General features: G+C 33.0%; 1 protein-coding gene across 3 annotated transcripts; it reads right to left on the reverse strand.

The window, feature by feature from the left end:
* Window positions 1-182: 182 nt before the first annotated feature.
* On the reverse strand, window positions 183-26,627 carry LOC123692971. Of its 3 annotated transcripts, XM_045637825.1 has the most exons (26): window positions 26,451-26,627; window positions 15,439-15,621; window positions 14,815-14,955; window positions 14,551-14,583; window positions 13,306-13,488; window positions 12,947-13,090; window positions 12,572-12,754; window positions 12,148-12,279; window positions 11,584-11,898; window positions 11,146-11,460; window positions 10,746-11,060; window positions 10,054-10,242; window positions 9,687-9,827; window positions 9,293-9,613; window positions 8,922-9,104; window positions 5,889-6,020; window positions 5,378-5,701; window positions 5,065-5,253; window positions 4,854-4,991; window positions 4,608-4,706; window positions 3,999-4,313; window positions 3,686-3,842; window positions 3,440-3,606; window positions 2,947-3,273; window positions 2,539-2,718; window positions 183-2,232 (listed from the first exon to the last, which is right to left on the reverse strand). In XM_045637825.1, exons 1-26 carry the CDS (start codon window positions 26,620-26,622, stop codon window positions 2,045-2,047), a joined length of 5,166 nt encoding a protein of 1,721 aa, XP_045493781.1. In that variant the 5' UTR covers window positions 26,623-26,627; the 3' UTR covers window positions 183-2,044. The 3 variants fall into 3 exon arrangements, with proteins under 3 accessions (XP_045493781.1, XP_045493782.1, XP_045493783.1); XM_045637826.1 differs by lacking the exon at window positions 4,608-4,706; XM_045637827.1 differs by lacking the exons at window positions 183-2,232; window positions 2,539-2,718; window positions 2,947-3,273; ... (6 more) ...; window positions 5,378-5,701; window positions 5,889-6,020 and adding exons at window positions 6,214-7,488; window positions 7,801-8,358; window positions 8,719-8,769.
* Between the last annotated feature and the right edge of the window lie 477 nt (window positions 26,628-27,104).

A 27,104-nucleotide genomic window follows, 5' to 3' on the forward strand; every position in this document is an offset into this window, starting at 1 on the left:
AAATCCAAGTCCATATTTTATTTAGAATCTCAAACTCACATTTGCTATAAATTATAATACCAAATAATACTAAGTAGTTAGTAGGACTGTTTATTGTGCTTCCTTCCATAAAATTTTATTTATCTGAAGATCAAAAGTAGATCTTTATTTCTGTGAGGTAGGTAGATAAAATAAAAGTTCCATAAGTTTTACTATTTTTATTTTTACAGTTTTAATTATTTACATTTATATACAACACTTATAGATTTCATATAAGAACGTGTTTGCGAATTTCTTTGAGCATAATCGCAAAATCCCAAAGAGAAAGGGGACACTTAATAAATATAACATCGCAACGCCGTCCATTTACACAAATAAAAAAAAAATAAATATTCTTGATTATTGAAGTTTACAGTATGCAAAACTGTAAAAAATGAAACAGGTTAGAAGCAAAGAATATTATCTGTACATGAAAATTATTTTATAATGAACTCATTTATGAATTATGAACGATACTTATACCTAGCTACTACAATAAGCATTTGAAAAAGCTCGTGATAGCTTTGCAATCTGAGAACCAAAGATAAGAATAGAGAAATAAAAAAGAGCGGGAATGATAGAAAAAAGGTGGGCATGTTGCCAAGTTATCCATTTTTTAAGAGCTCTTTTGAAAAATGTAAGAGTACCTTATATACGACAACGAAGCAAAATGGAGGCGTTCCCGCCCATATACTAAGTATGACAAAGATTATGTAAAAAAGAAACAGATACGTAAAAAAACTACGTCTATATTGCTAAAATATGTCTTTGAGAGGCGCAATTATGGTTAACGAAATATCAACCTTATTAGCCTTTTAAAGTAGGCTTAGATAAAAAAATAGCAAACAAGTGACATTATAATTTATGCCCTAAGCCGTATTTAATTGAAAACTTAATACTTAATTATTAAAATAAAAAGAAAATCTTAGTTAAATATATTTTTCATTAAAGCTCTTTTACACAGGTGCAAATTAACGTAGGTTTGTAGTCTTTGTTAGGTACATTTACAAAAACGAGAAAGGCTTAGGTATAATATATTTAGGTACTTTATATTTTCAAATTTCCTATTTTTGCTGCCATTTTGCCGCTTCAATTCGATTAAATCTGTTTAATGTTACGTAGTTAGTAGTTAACTTAATTTAAAAAAAATTAAATATAACTAACTAGGTACATAAATAATTTCTGTTACAAAGTAGCTTCCTATATTATAAATAACCTGTGTTACACTATTAACTACTTTATTGTATCAACAAATTATTTACTAGGGTTTCTTATTTGCACCTGTACGAGCATACGGTTATGAAAATGCTGATATAAAACCTTACAGTAGGGTCTATTGGAACAGCGAAATAAATATATTCTATATAACTTATTAGTGTGTTTTTAAACTAAGTTCAACAATCATTTTGAATGATAGTTTTACTCAAAAATAATAGACCTTTAACATTATTTATATTTATTATTCGAATGACGAGAAACTCGTCTAAACAAAAGTTTTTACGGGTTTATATCCGTATTTTTTATAACTATAAAATATGTTAATAATGGTAACATGATTTGTATGGTAACAGATCAGGTTATGTTGTTGAACCTGGGTTTTTGATACCAAAACAAAACTAAAAAAATACAAACGCCTGGAATATTTTTCTAAGAGCCGACAACTTTATTCACTTCAGCTAAATTAATAATAATATCTAGTTGTTACAATTTGTTCCCAAAAATTTTAGCTGTACAAAAAATTACAATTGATGCATCGATGTTCTGGAAAATCGGGTTGGCAGTGTACTTGCATGGAAGCTAGTTGAAATTCAAAAAAATGGTAAAAAATCCTGACAAACTGCTCACGACTATTTTGGTAGTAACTAAACCTGTGAAAAATTAGCACACGTTTTCAGAAAGCTTCGAAAAGCTAATCGGATTGGCAATCTTGAATTGTTTATTCAATAATAGCCAGACTAGTATTGCACAAAAACTTATTGTTCGCGCTACAAAATGGCGTCTTTAAAATGTCTGTAAAGTGTCACATTCACGCTTGTTTGGGATGTTGTGTAGTCGTGCTTGGAGTGGGTTTGAAACACTGAAGTAAGAACGCCGTGTACATAACGAACGCTATCGACAGAGCTATCAAGGCGTACATGAATATGTTCAGTTCTGGTTGCCTAAATCTGTTCTTACGCAGCCATTCCAGTACTTCGTCTTCTGCCATGACATCACCTGAAACGTAACCAAAATAAAACGTAAAATATTAGAAAATTACTAACTATTTGTGACGAAGATCATTTTGTTTTTAATTATTTTACTGTTAACGTTAAATTTAATGTATTCTCTATAATTGGTTTGTGGAAGAGAGAGGAACAGAGTAACAGAGTTTTTATAGACTGTAGGCTAATAATAGGTATTAACACAGTAGGTATTAATATGAGATTTAAGTATATGGCTGATTTTGTAAGCCGTAATTAAGATGGTATAACAAAAATGTAGTAATTACTTAGTATAGCATATCAATATATTATTTCTCACCTCTGTATATACTTGGAAACCGTTTCCTGAAATAAACAATAGCAGGTAACTTCGTGACGCCCCACTTACGGGCATAGCGTGTATCGTGCATTTTGACAAACGTTATATCAAGGTTGTCCGTTTCACTGTCTATATTCTCCAGTTTATCCAAAACGATTCGACTTTCAGCTGAATTCTCATCTGAAAAAAAACAATGTATTAAAAAATACATTTGGGTACCTATATTATAATTTATAGACTAGGTATGCTATCCTCATTATGAAAGGATACAAACTACAGGGAAAGCTAGGGTTGATTAAGCGACTAATTATACATATATTTTTAGAACACGATGATGATAGGTAGGTAAGTAATAATATGACTGTAGATAAAAATATTTTTCACGAAATATTTATAGTAATTACTTACAGAAATAAACTGCCAAAAATTCGTTTTCATCCAGGAGTTTATCAAGCATTTTGCGGTTAACTTCTTCGATTTCGTTTTTAATTTCAAAAACTTCTTGAGACGTTAGCCACTGCAGTACTCTATCCACTTGGTGCAAATCTCCATCATAGAACATTGGTGTTCGTTTACGGAAATATACTAATGATGGTATGTTAACTATATTGTATTGTGCCGCTGCCTCAGCGCTCGCAATTTTCACGAAATCAATTCCAAATTGATCTACCTCTCCGTCGATCTGCTCTAACTCTTCCAGAATTTCTTGGCATTCCGGGCAATCTTCGTCGTCATCTGAAATACAATAATTGTAATAGATATTCAGAGCTTTCAGTGCATATTTTACAAAATTTTGTTGGGATTTAGAATAATATTTTATAATTCTGTCTATTAGCTCTACATTACAAATATTTTATATAAAACATAATATCGTTAATTCTATTCATTCATTTCTACTTACAGAAAAATACAGCTAGTAAATGCGACTCGTACAATAACCGCTCCAACATTCTGTCATTAACTGATTCTATTTCATCAGCTAACTCTCGGTTATCGTCATCTACAAGCCACTCTAGAATCGACTCTTCATTTTGTAAATCACCTTCGAATAAGAGTGGATTACCGTTCCTGTTAAAATTAATAATTTCATACGATTTTGGTATAATTTCAACACTGTTACTTTAAGACTTTTATAATTATATCTTACCTGAAATACACCATTGCTGGGAAAGTTTTAATAGAGTATCTCTTAGCAAGTTGAGGGTCCTGAATTTTCACCATGTGGATACCGTAGACGTCACATTCGTCGTCAATTTTCTCCAGCTCTTCCAGAATATGATCGCAAATATGGCAGTTAAGTTTATCTGAAAGTATTAGTCATTCCATAACTTAATAGTTGCTTTACCTTATAACTTTTTTATTGGTATTCTGATTCAAATTCTATGATAAAATTATTTAATACTTGAACTACTTTTAACGTGAAATCTATTTCATTCTAGAATTAAAATCTCATTACTTACAGAAGTATACAGCTAAATATTGCGTCTCGTCAACCATTTTCTCCAGCATTACTCTAGTTATCAGTTCTATCCTGTCTTCAGTTTTCTGCGTTATCAACCATTGCAGGACTTCTTCTTCTTCAGCTAACGAACCTTCATACACATTTGGAATATTTTTCTCAAAGTAAACTAAAACTGGGAAATCGGTCGCCCCATAAGATTCGGCAATAGCATAGTCTTGAGTTTTAACAAATTTGATTCCATGTCTGTCACAATCGTCATCAATGTTCTCTAACTCTTCTAAAATGCCAGCGCATTGCTCACAATCCAATGAATCTGAAAATTTGCGCACAAAAGTTAAATACCTCAATTTTATATCCATCTTCGACATAAGGTACACACTATGAACTTAATATGTCTATAATTGGAAACCAAAGATCGGACTATCTACGTAAAATACATTGAACGTATGCAAGAATCCAGGACAGGGCTAAAAAAGGACATATATAGGACAAAACTGTGATTGTGATACATGCTGCATGCTCGATGCAAGGCAGGCATAAATAATGATTTCTTAACTAGATAAACGTCTACAATGTAAATCATTCTATATTATTCGAAGAAGAGTACCCTCAACTTCCTGTAATTCGTCCTCTTGACGATCTTTGCCTTTTTTTGTTGGTTTTTGCGTTGCTTTTGCACTACATAGTTCACATAATGTTTTGTTCCCTATTAGAAAGTAAATAATATTTATTATATCGAAGAAAGTATTATATTTTTTACTTTGTCATTTCGCTGTGTCTCGTTCAGAGAAATGTGTACAAATTCTCGATGGTTTATATTGACTGATATTCAATTGAGATAACAATAACTTACAAAAGTATACAGCTATCGAATTTGATTCCTCAATAAGGTCTAAAAGTTCTTGACCCTCGAGGGCTTCGATGACATCGCCAGCTGGATTTTTCTGAACCAGAAGCCAGCTTAGTAGTTGTTGTTCATCATATAAATCACCTGAAATAGCATAATGATTTTAAAATTCATTCAAAATTTTAAACATGTTTATGATTCTGTAAGTTATAATTACCAGCATATATCACGGGGTCTTTAGAACCCATCTTGAAGAAAAGCACTGCGGGTAAGGCAAAAACGCCATATTCTTTGGCCATCTGTCTATCATCTATCTTCACAAAGTTGATGCCAGCGCCATCCGCATCGTCATCTATGTGCTCAATCTCAGCCAGCACTCTGGGACATTGTTTGCAGTCATTACTGTCTAAAACATGTAATATATGCAATTCCAAATAATATTTATTATTAAATAACATGTTTATCCAACACGTCTTTAATAATTTAAAGAATAATGTGCAAATTAATAGTAAAGAAAACGAATTACTCACAAAAGAAGACGGCCACATAGTCAGATGTTTGTCGAATTTTCTGAAACATTTTCTTGTTTACTTTCTCTATATGATCAGTTAATTCCATGTTCTCCGGATTTGTTAGCCAGTCCAGAATTTCTTCTTCATCGTCTATATCACCATCGTAGTTGATATATTTAGTTTTCCTGAAGTAGGTGATGCCAGGGGGGTTTCTGTAACCATACTTCTTTGCCATCAGGCGATCGCTACACTTAACTATTTTGATCCCATATTCAGCTGCCTCGTCGTCGATAAGTTCTACGTGTCGAAGTATTCTTGGACTGCCAGGATCGTCTTCCTTGTCTGAAAAACGCAACTTTTATAATTATCCAGATTAGACAATTTCCCTGACTAAGGATGTGTGATAATTATGGTCTATGTATAAATTAAAGATTGGACACAAACCGTGTTTAAGTATATTTTGTTTTATACCAATTTAAATGTTTTTTAAAAGTACAATAGCTTGTAGTATGTCTCACAAAATACTTACAAAATACAACTGCTAGAAATTCCTTAGTCTCAATATATTTAAATAGTGTATCTCTGTCAATTTCTTCAATGCTCTCATCTTCTTTCTGCTTTACCATCCAATCTAGTACTTCGTTCTCGTCAAATAGATTTCCTAAAATAGTTCTATCGTTATTGCAATACTGAAAGCCCTAAGAAAAATAATAAAAAAGACAAGAAACCACATCCATTTTTGATTTGTATATTTTAAAAACTCACCATTTAACATCCAATGAATGACATGCGTGGACAACTATTGCAATACCATGCTGACATCATTCGTGTGTTTTTTTAATAAAATATAAGTAATTAATAAAATGTATTTATTTAACAAAATATTGTACCAGCGTCGTCTCAACAGATTCAACATAACGATATTAATAAATAAAATATATAACATTCATGCGTAATGTCGATCAAACACTACAATTATAACATTGTTCACAACGCCAGCACTTAAGTATACAGACTCACAGGCTTTAGTGGTATTAATCATTGCGACAACTATCTTATATAAAATATATATAATGTATAAGTATTATATAATTGACTCACTAATAAAGTTCACATAATATAGTTATTAATAAAATAAATAGCTGGTAATAAATAATGTATGCGACAACAATGTTAAAACTAACGTTGCGTTTGAAAATTAATGTTTAAGACTATAATATATAAATAATATAAAAGTAAGAATTAAAAGTAATGTAATATGAGTTTTTATGAAAACTAGAAAACTATTCATGAACATGAAATCCTTACATCGATAAGTCTTTCAAGATGGCAAAGTAAGAGAAGTTAAAATGCCTCTGTATAGATTCGTTTGTTCCGTCATTAATTTCTAATATTGGAATAAAATTTACATTCAATATAACGATTTATACATCATCTTACAAAGTTTCTAAGTATCCCAATATTTATATGACTAAATTTTATCGAACAATATAAATTAAATAACAAAAGCTTCGTGCTTAAAATTATTATATTTAGATCTGGAGCTATGGGCTGCGGTCACGATTTGAATATTAAGTATTTTGCAACTCGTAAAGTTAAAGTCAAAGTGCAATAATAAATACAATAAACACCTCGCCAAGTGCTTGCAAGGACCAAGGGACACGAGGTTACAAATGACCAATGTTAATATAGCATAGGATATGATGCAGCGTTAGATCGTATCAGGTAACTAAGTTATAAAGAAGAATCTTTTGGTGAGCATTTAAAACACATTCGTGTCCACTTGATACGCGCACGCGCTTCTAACAACGACATCATTAATTATTTATATAACTGCTAGTACTATCATTTATTTCTTTACCACCACCAAATGTTTTCAGAGTCGAATAAACCTTTTTTTCCTTTGCCCCCTTTCTCTGACTTGGCGAGCGCCTTGTTCTTTCCCTTGGTCGGTCTCTCCGGCACTATCTGTTTATCCTTTCCCAGTTTCTTGGCCGGAACTTTGGTTGGCGTCGCCTTGGCCACTTTTGTCGGACTCTGAATTTTAGTAGGACAGCACTGGTATGGTTCGTAAGTGATTTTTGGTACGGCCGGTTTCGCCCCCAATCCAATGTAGAAACAGCGATCGCCTGCAGTCAGTAAAAATTTATTGTTTATACCCGGTATACAATCAGTTCAAAATAAAAGTTACTTCAGTTAATAAAGTGCATATTTAAAATTAACTACGCGCTTGTAAGGGCGCGCTATTAATCCTAAATGTTATGTTAGTAATAATAAGAGTTTAAGAAGTTGTAAATTGCTAAGCGTTCGCGAATGACTGCAGGCAACAGCTGGAGTAATGGACCCATGCGGGCTCTGATCGACCATGCAGATGTGTAACTGGGGAACATCTGTGCTTCCGTGCAGGGTACCTGTCTACATATTTATCTCTACTCAATTACCTGCAATATTGATTTTTATACTATTGTCAAAATCTTCATCATCGTCGTCGTCATCATCATCATCATCATCATTATCACCTAGAAATCGGCGGGCTATTGTACTGATTTTGTATGTATTTTTTAAACTCTCTTCATTTTCATCATCATCATCTTCATCCTCATCCTCATCGTCCTCATCGTCTTCATCATCGTCATCGTCGTTATCAGTGTCATCATTCTCTTCATCCTCATCATCATCGTCGTCATCATCATCGTCATCGTCGTCGTCATCGTGGTCATCGTCATCGTCATCATCATCGTCATCGTCCTCATCCTCATCATCATCATCATCATCACTTACAATAGCTGGTTTTTTATTCTTACTATTCATAATATTTCGGTCAGGAAATCGTACTTTCAAATTTGGCATTTTTACGAGTTTTCCAGTATTTTTAAGGTCCCCTTTTATTTTTTTGTGTTTATTGTCATCGTCATCGTCATCAGTATCATCGTCACGTTTGTTCTTATTTCGTAGATTCGCACTCTTGCCTCGCTGTTGTAATTTGCTTGGAACAGCTCCTGGAAAAACCACCTTCACAGTTCCCAGTCTTTTCCATTACATTTTACATCGGTATATAGCATAATAATGCCTCGCTGAGACCCAGTTCTATTACCATCTGCATTGGCCATTGTAACTATTAGCTTTGTTTATATATCGGTGGGTATCCTCACCTGCAGGCATTAGTAACTATCATGCAAAATGACGTAGCTCAAACATCCAGCTTTTAAGGCGTACAGTAAAACACATCTCTAAACATATTGATATGTTTGGAATGATGTCATGCATGTAACATTTATTTTGTAGTATTATTTATACATATTGAAAATTTAATAGTAATATTACGTTACAAAGTTTTTATAATGGATGTGGGTTCTTACTTTTTTGATCAATAAGCCACTGGAGAACCTTATTTTCATTCTTTAAGTCACCTATAAACAGATAATCATCATAGAGTATTGAGATTGTACAGACTAGAAATTACATGGTAAAATAATAAAATAACTTCATTTGTATTTTTAAATACATTGGCAGCCTATCCAATGTATATGAGAGGCATAATATTTTCTTTTCAAAAACTCACCATCATACATAATAGGAACCCCAGTTTCATAGTATACTAACGCTGGGAAACTAAATATACCAATATCCGATGCGAGCTTAGAATCCTTGGATTTAACAAATTGAATACCATGTTTGTCTGTATCATCGTCAATTGTTTCTAATTCTTCCAAAATTTCGTCACAAGTATCGCAATCATCATTATCTGTAAATTAACCAGAACGACCATTTTAACTAACTTTTATATCCAAGATCGTTAGATCAACTTCTATCGCGTTATTAAATACAACCTGTTCATAATAAACCTATACACCTCATAAAATTTAGTACAGTTAAATAATATTTAAAAAAAGAAGTAATGAGATAGCTACAATTAAAATAAAATATACTCACAGAAGAATACTGCTAGATGCTCGACGTCATTGATTAAATCTTTTAACGTTTTCCTGTCAACATTTTCTATAACTTCTGGCTGTGAGTGTTGAAGATCTAGCACCCATTTAAGAATAGCTTCTTCGTGCATTAAGTCGCCTTCATAGATAGTCCTAAACTTGTGTCGGTAGAAGGCCAATGCCGGTAATCCAGGAAGGTCATATTCTTTTTCGACACCGTCGTCTGATGTTTTGATAAAATCAATGTTCTCTTCTTCACACTCATCGTCAATATTTTCCAATTCACTGAGGATTTTCTGTGATTTCTTATCACCTTCCTTGTCTTAAACAAAAGCAATAAAATTAAGACACGCAACAGTTATAATAAACTTTTTAAATACTGTAAAGTAACTTACAAAAGAAAACTACAACGTGGTCGTTTTCTTCCAAAATTTTTTCCAACATTCTTGAGTTCACTTCTTCAATTTTTCCGGGGATTTCAAGAGTGTCTTCATCGGTGAGCCAAGCTAAGACTTCGTCTTCATCCTCAATATCACCTAGCAATACAGGTATTAAAAATTACTTTCTTGTTAAACAAAATTTGGAATATGTGTCATAATAATTCATTGATTGTAATTATATCATAGTTCCCGAAAATATTTGTCCTATAAGGGCGATTTCGAATTAGATCGTAAGAAATATTGTAAATATTTCGTATTCTTTCAATAAAAAATGTGGAAATGGTAAAGTATACGACGTTTAAATGAAAAAGTGTATTCTTACCCTTATAAATGAGAGGTTCCTTATTTCTGAAGAAAACTAGTGCAGGGAATGTTTTGATTCCATACTTCTTGGCAAGCGACACATCTTCAGTTGTGACAAATATAATTCCAGTTTCATCTAATTCATCATCAATGTTCTCTAATTCTTCCAAGATGTTATCACATTCCTCACCTTCTTCGCAATTACCACCTATTAATAAACGAGAATTATGTTTTTGTGCATATTCGTAACTAGCTGAGCTCCGCGGTTTTCACCCGCATGGCTCCACTTCTGTTAGTCTTAGTGTGATGATATATAAATAGCCTTAGCCTTCGTCGATGAATGGGCTATCTAACACCGAAATATTTTTTTTAAATCGGACCAGTATTTCCTAAGATTAGCCCGTTCAAACAAACAAACTCTTCCGCTTTATAATATAAGTAAGTAATTAAGTATAGATAAACCTAGGCTACCATTGTGAGAAGAGTAAATCTCTTTTACTCTTCTCACACTGGAACTGTTTAGTGAAATTTTCAATTATACACGAATAATCGAATGTTAAACTGTGACAGAAAATATTATTTATTGTAATTAACATTAAAGTACTATAATGTAATTAGGTAAACATGTGAAGATTTATTTAATTTACTTTGTACTACGATTAAACAGTATATAATTTAAGAGATTTTATTAGAGAAATCCAAGAAACTTACTGAAATATACCACGACATACTCGTGCTCTTCAATAAGATCTGTTAAAATTTCATCCGTAACTTCTTCAATGGTTGCACTGTTCTTTTGTTCTATTAACCACGCCAATACCTCATCTTCGTTCATAAGATCCCCTTCGTAAATAGCTGGAATATTCTCTTCGAAGTAAACCAAAGTTGGCAGGTGGTCAATTCCATATTCCTTAGCTTCTTGATCGTTATCCATTCTTACAATAACAATACCCTCTTTTTCTAATTCATCGTCAATGTTCTCCAGTTCGTTCAATATTCTAATATCTTGCTTATCTTCTTTGTCATCTAGAAGGCGAAATAACTATAATTTTCTTATTGAATTCAAATAAAACACATTTATTAAAAATACTATAACAAATAGAGTACTTACAAAATATAACGGCCAAATATTTGGCACTGTCGATAAGTTTGTCCATCATTTCATCGGTGACTTCGGGGATTTCACTGTGACGTTTTTGATGAATCAACCAGCCCAACAACTCATCTTCTTTCATCAAGTCACCTTCGTATACGTGAGGAATACCCTTCTCGAAGAATACCATAGTAGGTAAGGTTTCAATACCATATTCTTTGGCCTCGTTATCATCATCGATCTTTACAAAGGCAATGTCATTTTGATCACATTCGTCATCAATGTTTTCTAATTCTGCTAAAATCTTTTGACTTTTCTTATGATCCTTGTCATCTGAAATTGATACGTATATAAATTAATTGATCTCCATGATTAACACAATTACTTTATTTTGTAATCTAGGAACACAATTAAATAAATTTTTAAAGGTAATTATTTTTGACAAATAATACTTACAAAACAAAACGGCAACATACGGCATTTTTTCAATAATCAAATCGAGCATTTCATCTGTAATGTCTTCAATTTCATCGCTTTCAGTTTGATGTTTCAACCAAGCCAAGACTTTTTCTTCTTCTTCCAAATTGCCTTCATAGTATGTTGGAATTCCCTTTTCAAAGTATAGTAAAGTTGGGACTTTTTCAATGCCGTATTCCTTAGCCTCTTCATCATTATCGATTTTGACGAACGCAATGCCGAGAGCATCGCATTCATCGTCAATATTTTCAAGCTCATTTAATACTTTTTGTGACTTGCGATCATTGTTGTCATCTGTAAATGATAATAAAGTGTTATAAATTATTACAATGGAGCTTGTTGTATTTGATATAACGCCGTCTATTTTTTGATGGAATTTTTCGTGTTCAAGTACGTCTGTACACACCTTAAGAACGGAGATACATCTTTTGAATAGATGTGTAGATGCCAGTTATAGTGCAGGCATAAAAATACAATAAACGTAAAGAGGGAAAAACCCAAAAATATTAAATTGGTCATTTTGTTACGAAACTTAGCACTTACAGAATAAAACAGCAACAGTCTTTCCATCTTTGATAAGTCGGTCCAACATTTCATCTGTGACGTCTTCAATTTCATCTTTTTCCAATTGACTAACTAGCCATTCCAACATCTCCTCTTCATTCTCAAGGTCACCTGTTTCCATTTAATACCATGTAATATTTAGTAAAACAAATTTAAACAATGTTAGTTTGTTTGTAGTTGTTAATTGAGTAGAAAAAAAATCTATTACGAAACGGGATTCGAACCCGCGTCTTTCGCCTTACCGGGGCAATGCTTGACTTTTCGGCCACCCGTGATCGCGAGAAATCGAACTTATTCTACTCTTTCAGTTTAAACTGAATATGCGTTTTTTTTTTCTTAAAAATATATATTTATAAAGCTATAAAATATTGCAATGATAATTTAGGCATTATTTTATACGTACCATCGTAAACATTGGGGATTTGTTTCTCGAAGTAGACAATTGAAGGCACGTCATCAATACCAAATTCTCTTGCGGCTTTCTTGTCGTCGATCTTTACAAATTGAATACCATGGCGATCGCAATCGTCGTCTATTTTCTCTAATTCTTCTAACACTGTCATTGATTCTTCATCACCATGGTCATCTGAAAATGTATAATGATACTTATAAATTTTTATCTATAAAATGTAAACTGCATTGTCGGCTAGATTGTGTTTTATTCATTGATTTTGAGCTAGAAAATGGAATACGCAATAATTCACCGTTTCATTTACATGTACTATAAAAGATTTTTCTGTGACAGTATAGAATAACAAATAATAAACCTGATACTTACAGAAAAGCACAACAAGATTGTCGACATTTCCTATAAGCGTGTTTAGCGTTTTGGATGTGACATCTTCGATAACATCTTCTTCGTCCCCAGTCGATTTATTAGCAATGAGCCATTCCAGTACGTCTTCTTCTCTACTGAGTTCACCTAAATTTAAATAAATTAATTTAAGATATTTTGAAAGTGTCTCTATTATTGAAAACGTTGTTAACCAGGATTAAATGTGCAAGTCTTAAAAAAAGATTTCAATTCAATAGAGAGCATGTCAATATGATGAAGAAATTGTAAGGACACATAAATAACACATGTCTTAAAGATATTTGATTTCGTAATAAGTACGTCAGAAAAAATGAGTCACCAACTTTCATAGATAATAGGTATCTGATGCCTGTAGTACACAAGTCTTGGCAATTCGCCAAGGCTGTACTCTTCGGCGAGTTCCTCGTCGTGGATCTTCACGAAGCCTATACCGAGCTGGTCTGCTTCATCGTCAATGTTTTCAAGCTCTTGGAGCGCCTTCGCGCACTTCTTACATTCTGGCTTATCTGTAACATTGGGAAAAATGTTAGAAAACTTGCGTATTTTCCATTATAAACGTGTCTATGTCATGCCTCGTGAAGGACTCGAAGCAGTGCAGTTAAGCCATCGCTTAGGTAATCGTGTGTTAAAATAGAGTTAATAAAGTGTGTGCTGTAAAAGCGTAGTGTCGTGCAAGTGATGGTGATAGTGCTGCATTAAAAAGGTGGACGCTTGGATATTTGCTATATATTATTATTATTATTATCTCTAATTTAACTAAAGGAGAGTATTTCAGTGCTTAATCTAAGTAGGTCATGGACATATCTACGGAATACATTGTTTGAAGTCCTGAAAACCTATGATCATGAAATTGTTTCATACTAGGATCACCAAAACCATGTGCTTTTCACAAACTCCTGTGCAAAAGGCTAATTAACGTCACTTATTAATATACGGTAGTGAAGTGTTACAATGTTTATATGCCATAATATTTAAGTGGCAGACTCCGAGGTATTTAGGTCAAGGTCATCACGCCAGACTATAATAAATGATCTTGGAGAATTTTCTCTATGATATGGGCAATGGATATGCGAGGGAGCTACGAGAGTTTGCCTCTGTCGTATTCATGACATGTCGGTCCGTCAATCTGAGCTTGCTAGCGGGACATAAATAGAACAGCCGAAATAGCTCGCCGTTCTCTTCGATCAAGCAAACGAGTTTTTGATTCTAATCTTGCCATACATTAGGATTAGGAGTTAGACAATGTTATCCTATGGACTATTTGCCAATGTAAAAATAACAAAAAATATTAGATGGCTGATTGATAAACTGCACCTTTCTCTTAGTGACAATGCATTATGAAATCTATTATCGTAATGTGTTGTCTCGGCGCCAAATATTTGATTGAACAATAATATCTAATAAATAAACTATAAATCTGTCTAATCATGTAGAAGTGCCCATCGCACCGCATTACAAGCGGAAAATTCGTTTTGGTATTATAAAATAAAAACTATTCTACGAAGCCAAGTATAACAGCCACAACGTCAATACTTCGAGGCATGCCGCCATCTGAAATCCTTACTTACTGTTCATCGGGCCGCAATTTTTGTGATCAGGACCTACGTCAAAAACACTGTCAAACACACAGCACAATGTACTTTCCTTTTTTACAAATAATATTATGATGTACGTTTTAAAAATGATGGCGAAATATAAGTTAACTACATTACTACTTTCACAGATTTTATACTTAGTTCAACATTTGTTAGTTAAGTAATGGCTCAAATTTTTATTACATTAGCTTATTAAATTACTTGACAAAACCCACGTTATAACATGTAGATACGTACAAAAAAGAACAGCTACATATTCTGTATCCTCAACTATTTTTCCGAGGATTTTTTGGTTCACCTCTTCTATCCTGTCTGGAAGGTCCATTGCTTCTAAGCTCGTCAGGAAATCCAGGACACTTTCTTCGTCCATAAGATCTCCTATAATAAAAGAAAATACAAATATGTACGATGTGTTTCTTGATACTAAATTAATCACATTATAATGAACTTATATGTAGAGAACGCCTGCTATTAAGTTTTTTAAATAAGAGCTCTTTTAATTTGCCATTAAAACGAGATATCACATTAAGAGTTCATTTGTTATTTTAAGTCATAGTTACAGTCAATCTTACTGTACTGTTTTATTAATTAAATCTGATCGGTTGCCAAAACCATCAACCTCGCAGACATATCTTCTCAAGTATCTACTACATATACAACGTGTCAATGTCATTTAAATCGATTTAGTATGTCTCATCGAATGGACAGAGTTTACCAAAAAGTTTGACTATTCTGTAGTTCTATTTCTGTGAGCGTACCGCCTGTTGCGATTGCGTTGTGGTTAATTGTATCTAATTTATCTCGTTGCATTTATTTTGGATAAGAACGAATGGCCAGTGAGAGTGTTTGTATAACTTTTACCTTCGTAAATGATCGGTTCCTTCTCACGGAAGTACGTGAGGGCGGGGAATTTCGTGATACCATGTTGTTTCGCGAGCCTCTTATCATTGATCTTCACGAAGTCGACGCCAAATGTGTCGGTGTCATCGTCTATTTTTTCTAGCTCGTCCAAAACCTTGTCGCACGTGACACAACTTCTTGCGTCTGCGGAAACAAATTTTTACCTCGTTAGTTTAAATTTTAATAATCTATAATATTATAGGCTGTTAGGATCTGATAGATAGTATCAATTATAAGTTAATGAATAAGTATGATCATGATAATTCAAAATCCTATTTCGAAAGATGTTCCTCAATTATTCTGTGCTCTTATGTTTTCTTTTTTGATGGGCATACCTAATTGCCTATAAAATCCACTATAAACAGAGGCATAGCATAGTGTGAACTATTACCAAAAAATTATAACATAGGGACACAGTACATATCCTTTGTACTCAGTTTATAAAATATCTTTTAGATTGATCTAAAGAAAGGAATGCGCGAGAGCCAACTTTCAACATAATATGACTTTTGACATGGGCTTAAAAAGCTTTCAAGAGCTCTCAGAGCAACAGCGATAGTTTCCTTTAATATATTATTTTCAATATGTAAGACATCATTCATTATTAACTGAAATTGAGTTAATATAATAATATAATAAATCTATATCGTTGATTAATTAATGTGTAAAGGAACAAAACACGAGCGTTCGTATCCGATTCATTTTCTTATAACAGTGACAAATTATATTATAATTACCTAGACATTAGACACTATATAGCTGCACATTACGAATTTATTCGCGTAAATATACGCACAATTAAAATATAATACAACTCTCTCACGCTAACTGTTAGTATAGTTTTTTTTATGTGAAAGAATTTCTAAACAATCTATCATGAAATCTGTCCTTTCATCATGATAGTATAGTAGTTAGACAAGACAGGTGTTTTTAGATGGGAACTATATTTTCTATCACCAAAATTTATATTTGTCATCAAGTTGTATCACCTAATAAATATATCTATCACCACGAAATATTTCCGTTCTCAGATAAACAAAAATTGTTCCCAGGTATGAATTATCAAATTAATGTTAATATGTGTGTAAAATAAGAGATTGATAACCAATAAAATTATATTGCATTACATGAATATAAACTTCGTTCTTATAATAACAGTTTTGTTACTTAAATAATAGCTCTGTGCTCAAAATGGTAGATCTGTCACCAAATAAATCGATTATCGATCCCTGACTGCGACTCCTTTTTATTTGATATTTTGTCACCAATACAGTAGTAACATTTTATTTCGTTCAGATATTAAATTAATAGTATTCGTTACCAGTATAATACATCAATTTATAATTTTAATGAAAAAATGATCAAAGGGGCGGAGACAAATTGGCACGCTTTAAAAATTGACATGTGCAAACATATTATCGGATAAGCCATACGCTTAAAGCTGGCCAACCCCCCACCAGAAGCAAAAAATGTGCTTATCGGCCAGAAAAGAAAAAGGGGGCGCCCTTCGAAATCCAAACCAGAGCTGATTATTCAGTGATTATTGTTTTTTAACAATAAATATTGATTATTTTAACTTTAATTAAGTGTTTTATCTACAATTATGCTAGCCATAAGCCAGCTATTAAACCAGAGCTGATTATTCAGTGGTTATTATTTTTAAGAATAAATATTGATATTTTAACTTTAATTGTTTTCTAGTAACATAATATGATTTATTGGTGATCTCTTTAAATTAGTTTGCTTAAATACTTATAAGGACACACCTATTATAATACATACAAAAACATTTATTTGGTACTAGACCTATCTCAGGATTTTAGGTGATTTATTGTGGAACTGATTTTGCATTGTTTGGTGACTACTTTTTGGTGACAGATCTACTATTTTGAGGACAAACCCTATTATTTAAGAAACACAAAACTAATTAAATTGGTGATAGCTTAAATGATACCCTTTTTAGATTTTCACAACTCACAAAATAGGATTTTTCCGAGTTATTTTTAAATCTTATTTTAAGCCACTTTCATATAACATTTGTATTTTTAAGATCAGGTACTACACATGTAATTATTTATGCATAAACGGCCTACACCCCAGTAAATTTCACTCATATCAACAATGTTTAAAGAATGAACATCACTATTTAAACTTTCAAATATTTAGTGTAGAAATAAATAAGATTTAAACCCTGGCTCTCGGTTTGTTGGGAACTCGAATGATATTTAAAACACCATCGCTGTTCTTGAGAAAATAAACTCATAAACATTGAAAACAAGAAATAGCCCGGGCAGTTCGGATTTACGACTGTAACATACTTCTGCAGTGTAATCGTTACGGTGTAATACCTAACTATTCTGTGCTTGTGCATTCTTTTAGGCGCCTCATTTGAATTTATTAACGACCAATTTTATAGGTAATTGCAATCGTTACGTATGATGAATATTGCTTATAAATATGAAACGTGCAGGAAATATGCAACTAAGTAGTTCGAACTTCGAAGCTCGGTACTACCTAAAGGTACCTACTCTGTTAATTCAAACAATAGATATGTCTGTACCCAATGTAATACAGATTCGACAAGATGTTTTGCGTGAAAGAGTAACAAACATACATCCATATATTCTTAAAAACTTTTGCATTTTAAATTTGTATTATAAAGGATTAACTACAAAAGAAACGTTATACTAATTAGGTACTACTAAAGAGCGTAAACTTATATTTTTAATTATTTCTTAACTCATCACGACCGTGGTTTGAAAAGGTTTCTATTTTCTCCACAGTCAACATTAGGCCTTGAAAAAGGTCCCATTTCATCACGAAAGCTTTATTTTAGTTGTATTCAACGAAAACTTATGTTCATTAATTTATTTACATAAAGGTGATTGTTTATTAGTAGTGACAATGACTGTAAGTACTAATGACTAATGAAGTAGTTTTTCATAAAGTTCTTATTAATTTTAATTTACGAAAAAATAATGCGATACAAGAAAATAAATTTCTATCTATTTATAGCTTAAATGTATATTGTTGTTCTTTCAAAGGAAAGGGAATCTATAGCAACGATAGTGATTTACATCGGTGGATAGTTGGAAATAAGTAGGTACCTTCACAATACGCTGAAAATTTAGGAAGTACAATATAATATTCTAGAACATTAGAAATTCGAAAAAGTACAGAAATACACATCATTTTAATCATACTATAGGTTCATATCAAAGCCATACAACAAAGCAACTGCTTTTAACATTTTTGTCAGTTTCCTGTTTGTTTCTTTAAAACTAATTGATCAGCTCGGAATGCGGTTCACTAGTGTATTGTGGCAAGGTTCCCGTTACATTCAGTAATTCAGTATCTATTTATTTAAATCAATTGGTTTACAAAGAAAAATATTATGTTACTAGCTTCTGCCCGCGACTCCGTCCGCGCGGAAAAATTAAGATTTATTTTTTTCTACGTATTTTTCCGGGATAAAAAGTATCCTATTTTATGCCCAGGATAATAAGGTATAATTATACCAAGTTTCATCGAAATCGAACCGTTAGTTTTCACGTGATGCCTGAACATACAGACAGACAGACAGACAGACAGACAAAAATTTATTTAATCACATATTTGGGTTTGGTATCGATCCAGTAACACCCCCTGCTATTTATTTTTTCAATATTTTCAATGTACAGAATTGACCCTTCTACAGATTTATTATATGTATATATGTGAAGATATGAACTTTTTCTAAACACTTCAATAAATTATTCATCTAGGTGACGAATCACGAAGAATACCAAGGCCCATAAAATCGAAATTTTTATATGAATCTTTTATGAAAGCTTAAGAAAAACGTAGTTAGTGTAAAATCCAAAATTAACTGACATGTTTTATATAGAAAATTCAACTGAAAATAAACGTGTAGGTTAGGAATCAAAAATGTTTAACCAATGAAATCTCAGTACCTATAAGATCTAATAGTTACTGAATATCTACTTTGACTTATAGGTACTATACTTTCAACAACACTAATATTCTTTATACTAGACCAGAGCAGGACCAGATCATTTTTTATAGGTTGTCCAGTCTAAAGTTAAGACTCCTGAGATAAAAAAAACAAACAATATAAACAGTCGAATTTAGAACCGCCTTCTCTTTTATAGTCGGTTAAACTGAGATACAAACCATCCCGATAGACAAGACTTGCAATTATAAACAACGCACTCAAACTGTTCATTAATTGAGTAGGTTAAGACAGAAACACGAGGTAAACTTAAAGCACTCCTGGTTTTGGTAACAATTTATTGTGTTTTCTGTCTAACGTTGCATTTACATCAATCGAACATAGAGCAAAAGCATTATTTCGTGATCTTTTAGTGAAAACGAAAACTCGTATTCAGTGTTTTTCAGTACTATTAGAACATTGCATAGAATCTTTTCGAACGCACTAAGAACGAAAGAATACTCTACGCCTGTATACCTACTCTACATTTAGAAAATTTTATCTAGGTAAGTACTCGTTTGTACTTAGAAGAATACGTAGTCTACATAAAACTTTAGGTAAGTCGGAGGTTGTAGAGTTTTAAAGACTGGCAAAAAATTATATGTAGATAACTACCTAAGTACCTATCGCAAATAAAAGAAAGAAGAAAAAGTTATGGAGACGAGCGTCAAAGAGAAATTAGAAGAATAATTTAACGTAGGAAATAGCATTGGAACATTTTTCACTTTTTATATTATCTACATTAGAGGCCGTATCGATTTTAAGAGTGATTTTGACTTGTTTCTGTAATTCTTTAGGTGATCGTTTAAAAAAAACTAACTACTATGTTTTATGAAAGTAATGGAATAATTTAAAGTTCTCTAGAATATTCGATTATATAGATCCGCCGTAACAACTAACAACATTTGCGCTCCCGTATATAATCGAAAATTCTAGAGAACTTTAAATTAAATAAATAAATAAATAAATATTATAGGACATTATTACACAAATCGACCTAGTCCCACAGTAAGCTCAATTAAGGCTTGTGTTGTGGGTACTAGGCGACGATAAATATAATATTTAATAAATACATATATAGATAATAACACCCAGACCCAAGAACAAATAATTGAGTTCATCACACAAATATTTGCCCTGACCGGGGATCGAACCCGGGACCGTCGGCTCAGTAGGCAGTTACTTTACCACTGCGCCAACCGCGTCGTCAGAACTATCATAAAGTATTCCATTACTGTCATAAAACATATAATATGTATTTTTTATTGCAAATTTTTAAGCATAAATCTATTATTTAATGTCTATTTTTTTTAACTCTGTTGTAGGTAGGTATGTACTAGAAATTCGACGCCATATACGCATAAAATTTCATCATAGTAAGGCTATTTTAACTTAGATTTTATTCGAATTTTTGAATAAAAGTACTTAAAATTCCTCAAACACTTTTTAGGATGTCTCAGTGTATTTATTGTTGTATATTTTATAAGAAAACTTCTTCTTTTAAATTCTGTGTAAACTACAACGTCCGTCCGAACGTCCCGCATTGAAAAAATTGAAACACGCCCCAGGTTATTGGCTATTCAACAAACTGGACAATGAAAATCAATAAATTGTCTCGGACACTTTTTAGATATTGAATAAATCTTTAATTTAAGATATTATAACACATTGTTACTAATTTAGTTTTCTTAAACGGGCTCCTAAAGAATTACAGAAACAAGTCAAAATCCCTCTAAAATCGATACGGACTCTTAAATAGCGCAAATTTTATGAGTATATTACAATACTCATAAAACATAATAATATCATAATATAACAGAGGAAAAGCATTCAAACTATAGTTGTGCGACCATATAATGTCACCACAGAAGTTTGTTTAACAATAATTGTCTAGCGGCATGACACCACAATATCAACAAGCCAAAACAGCAAATGTTGGCCACAGTTCCCCCGTGGACCACGAAGCAAATAGTTTAATGTTATGTCAGATAATATATCTATACTAATATAATGAAGTGGTAAAGTTTGTGTTTTTATGGCGTTATAGGGTCTTTGGACCGATTAAGATTTTACAATTATTTTTCCAATAGAAAGCCACATGTAGGCTAAATTGTATTTTGTTTTTATTCCTGGTCAACCCGAACGGAGTCGAGATGGACGATTGATAGTCTATCCCTATAGACTTTTAGGTATGTGCTCCTTTAAAAGAATCAATACATAAACGACTCCATCGTATAAGTACACCATTTATAAAAAGTTTCAACTTCGCAGCCTGAATAACAGGATTAAACGATATAAAATGCAAAGAATATGCATATATCGGGTAATAACACATATCCCCGGGACGCTTGTCAAGTATATAATATATACTTATACATACATTTTCTAAACTAACGTGAAAAATTATAAATGAAGCTTTTGCATAAAAAAGCTCCCACTAAGTTTCTGGTATTTGCCAGCTCGAAAAAACTACATATAATTATAACAATGAACAACGTTACAGTCCAAACCGGTAATGAAAATATTATTTCGATGTAAAATGTTGACAAAACGCGACTGTTGGACTGGCATTCTGAAAATGTAGAGCCATTAAGCGTCTTACTCTACACGTCTTAACTCTATGAACCCTAACTTGTAACAAACTCTATACCTTAATGTTGAAATACCACAAACCACTCTATCATTTGACCCCACAATGTTTTTAACATTCTCACAATTGTATGTTTACGATTATCAGCTCATTCATCATCAGCTTATAAATTTACTTTTTGGAATATAACCTTATCATAATAAAAGCTAATTCCTAATTTTAAAATAGCTTGTAAAGGATAGTTTGAGATCTGAGAAGGAGTACAGGTTTTATTCAGGAAATAATATCACGGGAGCGGAACCTATGCGGGTTTCGATAGACGCGGATGAAGACGCAAGCGGGAAGCGCGCTAGTGTTGATTCTATACTAATATTATAAAGCTGAAGAGTTTGTTTGTTTGTTTGTATGTTTGTTTGTTTGTTTGTTTGTTTGTTTGAACGCGGTAATCGCGGGAACTACTGGTCCGATTTGAAAAATTTTTTCGCTGTTATATTATAGCCCATTTATCGAGGAAGGTTATAGGCTATGTGTCATCACGCTACGACCAACTGGGGTGGAGCCACGGGGGTGAAACCACGCGGAGCAGCTAGTATTACATAATCCAACTAACTTAGTGCTTTAATCCGACGTCATAGGCGTTATGTGCGTTATTTCTAAGCAATAACAGTATAGATATGTATATATCTAATATATAAAAATCAATGCCACTTTTCGTTGTAATTCCATAACTCGAGAACGGCTGAACCGATTTCGATAATTCTTTTTGTATTATATTCCTTGAAGTACGAGGATGGTTCTTATGTAGAGAAAACGTTAATATGTACCACGGGCGAAGCCGGGGCGGACCGCTAGTAATTATATAAACTTGATGTAAGAGCAACATAAAATAAACCGATATTGGTAAGCATATCGATTAGTTGGCCTAATAATTTTGTTAAGAAACTTCAAGATACACGGAAGTCTTTCTATAATTGTTTGACGATTATTTTCCTTTTATAATTTTCCTATAATAATTAATTAACTATCTGTATTGCAAAGTACATCCACTTCTATTGTAGAGACCTCCGATTGAAACTATAAATAGTGGAAAAAGTACATAAATTACATCAACAATTACCTAGGTATAATACCTTGTACCACAGCTTGTACATTGTTCATGCTTTTTATGATTGTAATACACATTGCACTCTTCTTTTATGATAGGTATCTTATCCGGATCTATAAAGCTACCATAAATTTTAATTCAGTCAAGTCAGAGTTCAAAAATATTTTTAAAAACAAATGTATACCATTGAGATTATTAAACTATACAAAAACGATCCCCGAAGTTTTATTCATCACCATCGCTGGTGAAAACCACGAAAAGGGGTTTAAAGTTCATTTTAATATTGAACGTTTGATAATATCGCTCAGCAAAGATTGTTCCAGAATTTCTATGAGTCAAATATATTCAGCGCTTTAATGTAAAATGGGACAAATCACAAAATTAGTTTTATCAAGGTTCACAGTTAATAAACAACACGTAGACCGAAATATTTACTATGTTATGCTTCTACACAAAATTTTCAGGCCTATTGATACCTTTTTTTTTATAGTGGGGATATCTTCCAAAGATACCCACGGCCCCCGGGGAAGGAGCCGTGGGTTATGTCGGATTCTTATCGACTAAAACCCCACTGTGTTCCGTCGAGCCGCTTTAATGATGGGGCCGCGGGTATTGATAAGAATTCTTCCGCGACCAGGCCTATTGATACCTACTAATTAACGTGATGTTAATGCTGGGCTATCCAACACCGAAAGAATTTTTCAAATAGAACCAGTAGTTCTTGAGATTAGCGCGTTAAAACAAACAAACAAACTCTTCAGCTTTATAATATTAGTAAGTACCTATAGATTGGAATCCACTTATACCTATTGTTTTAACGATGCTAATAAAATGGCTATAAATTATACTATATTTTAAAGTATACACACAAACATTTTCATATAGGCTATTAAAGCTGTCATTTCAAGTATTGTATGTATAATCGTGTGGAGTTTCTTTCATCTCCGGTACAAGGTATCTCGATATTTCATAAAACTCAAAACTAAACACATGTTAACACTTTAAAAATACCTTTCCTAACAATAAAGACAACACCAGCTTGCCTCACCTTGCTCCACGACGCAAGAATCAATGAAATTTTAATTTTATTATCAAAGTTACGACTATGAAAGTGAGACTTAAATCGGCGTCTTTTGAATCATTTGCTCAAAAATACCCAAGGAGAATTACTGAAATAGATATTTACGTAAACAGTGGCACAGTTAATATGCTTTACATATTATACTTCATTTTATATTTGATTTCGAAGAATTAAGAACAGATTTATTAATGATGGTACACGTTTTTGCGATAAATTCTGATTTCTGACAACACGATGTAATTTTAATAATAACCGAAAAGTAATTTTTGGGGCAGATGAAAGGCTGTTTTTGTAATTATGAATTGGCTAAAAGCTTTATACAAGAAACTAGAGTTATTAAATATTACAATCAAAAGATTTTAGCAGTTAATAGGAATTGTCCGAAATAAGGTTTTGTACGTATGAAATTTCTCGAAGATGCCAATACACTCGAATCTAATTAAGCCTAAACTCTATTCTATTCTATAATGTATTGCCATAAAACTACTTGTTTCTCACAGTAGGTGAATACTCGCATTAGCAAAATAATAAAATAAACGATCTAATTTCTACGATATTTGATTGTAAATTATAAAATATGTAATTAACTCTTGGGGTTCTTTAGAAAATTGCGTATAGAAATAAAAAAAAAGTTTGAAAAGCGCTACAATTATACAAAGCACATGGCAGTCACAGCATATAGAGACTTTAAAAATGAAGCTTTGTGATTAATAGAGCTAATCAATAAACTGAAAAATATCGAAACCCATTGAAAATTTTGAAAAACACCATCAATATTTTTGTTCAAATCATCTACCTAATAAAGACTATAGAAAAGTTAGTGTATCAAACGAGTAGACAAAATTTTTAAAGAGATTGAATCGGGATACTGATTCAATCTCTTAAAAAATAAGAGATCTTAAACGTAGAGCAGTATCGTTTATATGTTAATATTTTGTGAGGAAGCAATAAATGTAAAATTCAGATGCAGAATACCTTTCAAACGTCTGCGGATGCTACGTCATACGCTATACACAGACGTCATTCTGTTTGTAAATCATGAACTATAAACGAAAAACTATTTAATTTATGTCTGATGAAGATCATAAAAAGACGTCGACGGAATAGCTCAATTTTATATTTATTTCTAGATCTTGATTATAACTTTTAATATACGATTAGAATAAGTTTTAACAACGTTCTAATCAGAATATTGTAGAGATTTTCGTTAATCAAGGAAATATATTGATAACATACGACAGTTTTGGAAGAATTCCAAGCCCAACATTTACACGAATACATTTTCGTAATTATGTCTTTTCTTTAACATTTTATACTAGGTGACTGCTATTTTTAAAGCAAGGTTTGTTGGAAAGATTTAAGTATTGTTAATTTTAATTGACTAATTAATTTGAAGATGTCTTTTGCGGTATTTTTTAAATATTCACTAATAAAAAGTTAAAGCGATACTTCACACGATATACGACTAATATCCTGCCTAATTGTTTTAGCTAACTCTACAAATCTAATACCTACCTATATGATCATAAGATTAAACTTCTATTATGATGGACTGTTTACCTATATCTTCTCTACATGTTTTGAAATTAATTTTTTATGTTTTGTTTATGTTTACGTTGATAATGGATCATATCGAACCTCCGGTTTGTGATGCATAATGGAAGTAATTTAACTCTATCATAAAGCTTATACATAATAATACATACTACATGTGCGTTTAACAAAGTTAATACAGGAACTACTTTGAAAAGCTCAATAAGTGACTTGGTTTTAATCGTCGAAATAAATATGTACGACAAAGAGTATAAAAATAGAGCACATTAGAAACGACATTCACAACTGCCAACACACACACATAGAATTTTTTCGAAAGTTAACAAGAGATCAACGGATGCGGCCCAAGAGTTGGCGACAAGCGAAAATAGTCGGAATGCCAATATCGCGTAATGGAAATCTATTTCAGCGGAACATGCGGCATACACTGGTATAGTTTTAGCCGGGCTGAGAGCGTAGGCGCCCGGCGACCTTGGTGGTGGAACCGTGGAAAGACCCGCCGCCATTTTAGGTGACGGCGCGGTCGGGTCGGGTTTTATTGTCTCCGTTGCATAACGTTCGCTAAAATATCGCGGTGGGAAAGCGACCCTCTACGCTCGAGCGGGGATGGCCGTCGGCGTCGTGGCTGCCGGCTGGCGGGGTGCCAACTTACACCAGTAGACCGCCACGAAGTCCTTCTCGTCGAGGAGTCGTTCGAGCTGTTTGGCGGTGACCTCCTCGATGCGAGGCTCGTGGTCCTGCTGACTCTTGGGCGTCGACTTGCGCGCGGAGACGGTAGCGGTAGCGAGCAGGAAGGCCACGAAGGCCGGCACCCACCGAGCCATGGCGAGGGCGCGCGCGTACTGACGCCGCGCCGCCCTGCCGCTGCGCAGGCGCCCGCGCCGCCGCCCGCCGCCCGCGCATGCGCGTTGCGATGAACTTCACGCTCAAAGATATCCAATGTTTTGTTTACACGCGCCACTCAACCTTTCCCGATTTGATGCATTATTAGTTATCAGTAGTTCCGCAATTTAGTTCATTAAAGCAATTATACTTACCTACCTAGGTATTAATAAACATCATAAATTATTCGATTCTGTTAGCCACTAATACATCGTAAGTATTTTAAAATTGATCACAAAAACACAATTTTACAAACTTTCAGCTAAACCGGTGCTTCAAAATCAAATATTGAATAAACATCATTTACGAAAATATGGATAACTTCCAGACTGACTGAGATATCAGGGATATATATTATTATATATCTGTGGATATATCCGACGCCCTAGCAGGCTAGTGCTGTTTGAATCAAAGAAATTCCTTA

This window comes from Colias croceus, chromosome 7 (assembly GCF_905220415.1).
Source record: "Colias croceus chromosome 7, ilColCroc2.1".
In the NCBI taxonomy this organism is placed as follows: Eukaryota; Metazoa; Arthropoda; class Insecta; order Lepidoptera; family Pieridae; genus Colias; species Colias croceus.